Source organism: Orbicella franksi, chromosome 9, assembly GCF_964199315.1.
Source record: "Orbicella franksi chromosome 9, jaOrbFran1.1, whole genome shotgun sequence".
Classification (NCBI taxonomy): Eukaryota; Metazoa; Cnidaria; class Anthozoa; order Scleractinia; family Merulinidae; genus Orbicella; species Orbicella franksi.
In genome coordinates, this window is record NC_138153.1 from 20,298,827 (window position 1) to 20,303,323 (window position 4,497).

The 4,497-nt window shown below is 51.7% G+C and overlaps 1 protein-coding gene across 1 annotated transcript; it reads right to left on the reverse strand.

Moving 5' to 3' along the window:
- Positions 1–602: 602 nt before the first annotated feature.
- Positions 603–3,908, reverse strand: LOC145497902 (uncharacterized). The gene has a single exon (XM_081477779.1). It carries the CDS (start codon positions 3,577–3,579, stop codon positions 946–948), a length of 2,634 nt encoding a protein of 877 aa, XP_081333905.1. The 5' UTR covers positions 3,580–3,908; the 3' UTR covers positions 603–945.
- Between the last annotated feature and the right edge of the window lie 589 nt (positions 3,909–4,497).

A 4,497-nucleotide genomic window follows, 5' to 3' on the forward strand; every position in this document is an offset into this window, starting at 1 on the left:
GTTGATTCGTCCGTTATCGGGTTGATTGTCTTTGAGTTCGGTGTGGACGACCTCTAGGGCTTCGTCGTTGGCGATTCTGACTTGTCGTATGTCGTTGAAGGGATTGGAAACGAGTTCAAAGAGTTGCGTTGCGTTGTAGACGACTTGGGTAGTGGGTTTGTGTATGTTTTCGCCGAACTTGCCCCAGAAAGAGTTGAGCATGAGTTTGGCGGTGGCTTTGCGTCCGGGATTCTTCTGTATCATGGTCGGATCGAGAGCGATACCTTCTTTCTGTCGGTATTGTTGCACGTACCGTGTCTTGTCTTCGGGGGTGTTACACCAGTTCGGGTAGCCAGCGGATTCCTGTTTGATTTTTAGCCAGGTGTTCACGTAATCGGCGAAGAGTCCTTTACGGCGTTGTTCTGGCGGGAAATGGTGGACTTCGTGTATCTTGTTGAGCGTGTATCCCATGGCAACGGCTTTCTGGATTTCGGGTGTGCACCAGGTCCCTCGTAGCGTGCGTTGCTCGGCCGTGTGAGGGCAGTGATACGATTTCTCTAGGAGTGGTTTGGTCATTTCGTGTTCCACGCACGATCGGCAGAGTGGGAAGGTGAGTTTACCTCCGTGTCGAAAAGGTAGAACGGGATGGTAAAGTTCGTGAGGTGGTAGTATGTCCACTTTGGCCATTCCGAAGTAGTGATGGATGTCTTGATCTTGGGGGTTGACGATGACTTGCGGGTGTCCTATGGGGTATTCGCCTTCCTTGTTGGCCCAGGGGTAGAGCGACGTCACGTCGACGTACTTGGTTTGTTCTCCTTGAGCCACGTCGGTCACGTGATGTAGTTTGACAGCGTTCGTGCGCCCTCCGAAGAAGGCTTCTCTGGGTTCGAGCGGTTCGACGATTTGGAACGTGTCTAGAAACTGGCGGAGATCTGGGTCGGTTTTGACTTCTAGGTCCCAGTCGCATTACCACTTGACGCAGAGCTGGTAGCCTTGGTGACTGAGAAGGTCATGTTTCTTGAGCGTGGACTCGTAGACTTCGTGTAGGGTGCGATCGGCGTGACAGATGGGATATCGGTCTCGTTTTAGAGGGAAACAGCGAGGACATCCGTGCCATAGACATCCGTGGAATTCGTAGACGGTTCGAGTGGTTGGATCGTATCCGTCCACGAGGTGATTGGCAAGTCGGACTTCACCTCCGTTTCGCACGGTGTGGATACGATCGCCTTGGTCGGTGTGTTGCAACAAGTGTTCTTGCCAGGCTAGCCATTTCAGGGCTTTGACGGACTGATTGGATCGTGCGCCGTGCCATCCTCGAGGCGGTCTGGAGGCGATGATGTTGATCGGGACGAGTTTCTTGCGCCAGAATCGGTTGCAGGCGGAGGCGATGGTGACGCATTTCTCCATGGGGTCAAAGTCCGCTTTTTGTTTGAATTCTTGCCGGAACTTTTGGCAGCCTGCTTTGAGGAGTTTGACATCCGACTCGCAGTAGGCTTCCATTTCTTGCCTTAGTACGAAATGGTAGTTGTCATTGACTTTCTCTTGGTACCAGTGTTCGAATTCGGCTTTCTTTTTGGCGGACATGCCGTCGGGATCGTACATGTCTCGCGGCGGCATGGGTCCTTCGTACTCTTGATTTTCTAGGGTGTTGAATTTGTGCGGGAAGAATCCCTTGCAGAGTTCGTGGATTCCGAAGGTGGCGGGAAAGTTGGCCAGCGGGAACGGGAGAAAGCATAGGGAATCTTTGAAAGTCAGTCTGTCGGATCTCAGGGACAGTATCTTGGTGCCTACGGTGATTTGGTCTGTGACTTCTCGATGCGTGGCGTAACAGTGTTGCAAGATGAACATCCCGTCGTAGCCTTTGAGAATGTGAAAGAGGACGATGACGTCCCGATCGTCACCGTCCACGTCGACGGCGAGGGATTCGAGGTGGTCGAACATGTCGGCGGTGCAGTTGGGACCGTAGAAGGAGCAGAATTGGTCCTCTTCATCGTCTTCTAGGCAGAGTAGAATGGGTGTCTGATTCCCTTCGGCGTCGGTGATGGCTTCGTAGTCGCAGTACACTTGAAGGGGCGGATCTCTGTCCACCCAGACTCGCGTGTCTGGATCACCGGGTTCGGGTTCTTCGAAGGGACGACCTTTGACTTCGTCGCGCGGCACGCGTTTCTTTTTGGGCTCGTCTTCGTCTTCGGGTATGCGTTGGATGTAACATCGGTGCGTCGGCAGAAAGACTTTCTTTTCGCAGATGCGGCATTCGCCCCATCCGCACCTGTGATCGGGGACACGATGGTCACCTCCTCGTCCAGTCCTGTGTTTTGGTTCGTAGACGTGGCAACAGTCTGGACACTTTTTGTAAGTGTCGCAGATGGATGGAATGTTGAGGCTCCGCCGTTGCAGGTGGTAGTTGTAGCATTGGTCTCCGAAGAATTTTCTGTGGCACAATCGGCAGATCGAGGTGGGTGCAGGAAACTTGCCACGTGCTAGGGGTCGTTTGGCTTCGATGAAATCGGGGCAGTCCTTTCGTTTGCAGGCGGGACACCATTTACCGTTGCAGGGATGACGTTGAAAGTCGTCGTGATCGTATCCTCGATTGCATTCGTCGCAGAAGTAGGATTTGTTGAGGAATCCACTGAACGAGTTACATCCGTCGTAGTGACTGTCTTCTTTGATGAGACGAATGATCTTGTCTGAGGGTTCGGGTCCCGCGTAGATGAGCATGTGGGGTGGATCGATGGAAAGGACTTTGAGCTGGTACCCAGGTAACGCGGCCTGAAACTGTTGCAGTTCTGGAATGCCGCAAGGTCCTTCGGGGACGTTGGCTAGACGGTGGAGTTCTTTGGCCAATCGCTCTTGGACGGGCAGCCCCTGTTTGAGATTGTGGTAATCGGGGTCGCGCGAATTTCCGTTCGCATCTGCCAGGGCTTTCATGGTGACGATGGCGCGAGCGCAGCATAGATTGTCTTTGTTTTTGATGGTCACGCGCGACCGTTTGACGATTCCCCGTACGGCTGCACAGCTCGGTTTGTATCGTTTTCTGTGCCCGCGCCCACGACCTGGGGTACGTATGAAGGTGGTTTCCATGGTGAACGTGTCGTCGGGGGAGAATTCTTCGTTGGAGTTGAGTTTGGCCGCGAGAGACTGGAGATAAGTGTCTAGTCTTTCACTCCCTTCTTCGAATTCGCGCACGGTGAAGGTGGTGGATTGAAAGGCGTGCGTGAAGGCACTGGACTGCATGGTGAAATGGACCGTGGAGTTGGGTGTCAGGGTAGGATCCTGAGCGATTTGTTGCTCGATGGATCGTTGAAGGGCCTGAGTCAATTCTTGGCCTAGATTGTCCCTGGGAGTCACGTCTCTGTGTTGTCTGAGCGTGGCTTCGAATCGTTGTTTGTTGAGGACGTTTCTCCAGTTACGTCGAGCGCCTACGGGTCTTAATTCAAATTCTAGGAGGGGTCTTGTACCGCCACCTCCGGTTTGGATCATCACTCGGTCGAGAGCCGGATCAAAGATCCAGTCATCGTCGTCGTCGTCGAAGGGGAAGGCTTCGTCGTGTGTCCGTCTGTTCTGTGAAAGGACATGAATGAGACAAAATGTTACGAACATCGCTTTTTAATTAACATACTCAAAGGGACTCTTTTTTACATTCTAAGTTGAGCTGGAACGCTTTCTTAACCACCTATTATGGGCGTACTTGGTGGAGCGATAAGCGACGGGGTAGATGAAAGTCTTTTCTATGGGGCCGCGTTTCTTAGCATCTTTGTAAGATTCGGCTAAATACGTTTTTCGAGGTTTATCGTCAATGTCGATGTAACATCCATATATTCTTTTATATGTGAATCTGTCTCTTTTCTTCTTTTTTATACAACACGGTGAATTACATCGAACTGTCACAATCTTAATGTGTCCTATGCCCCATTGTTCTTTCAGTTTGCCGTATTCTATTATTTCCTTGAGAAGACGACGTAACTTTTTGTTTCTTCTGCGCTCGAGTAGGCATTGGTTCCTAGCTAGGCGCATGATGTAGTCCTGTAGTTCAGGAGGCAATCGGTCCCAGTCATTACTGTTCTGTGGGAGGTGAGGATATCATACTCTTAGCATGCGGTATTCTGAGATAGGCATGTTCTAACCCGTACCCTAAAAATATGGCTCGCTTAAAGTTGCCTTCGGCCGGGAAGAATCCCTGCACGATCATGTGCTTGTTTTTCGTTCCTGGAACTTTTCCTTGGGGGCAATAATCTAGTAGACATGTCTCTAGAGCCACTTTGATTGGACCTAGCCCCCATTCTGCTTGGACCTTGGCGAAGGCGCGTATCTCCTTACAGAGCTCTCGCCTCATTTCACGTTCGCGCGCCTCGACGAGAGCCTGGGCATCTCTGAAGTGGAGGATGTAGGCTTGCATCTCAGGGGGGAGCCGATTCCAGTGGCTCTGTAATCGAAAATCATAGGTAGGGTATCGATCATGAGTTGATTGAACGGGGCGGGACTCGGTCTCTCCAACCATTTGGAGAATCTCATTTCTCT

Coding starts and splice junctions, on each gene's coding strand:
- LOC145497902 (XM_081477779.1), bottom strand. CDS start 3,579: ATGTTCGTAACATTTTGTCTCATTCATGTCCTTTCACAGAACAGACGG.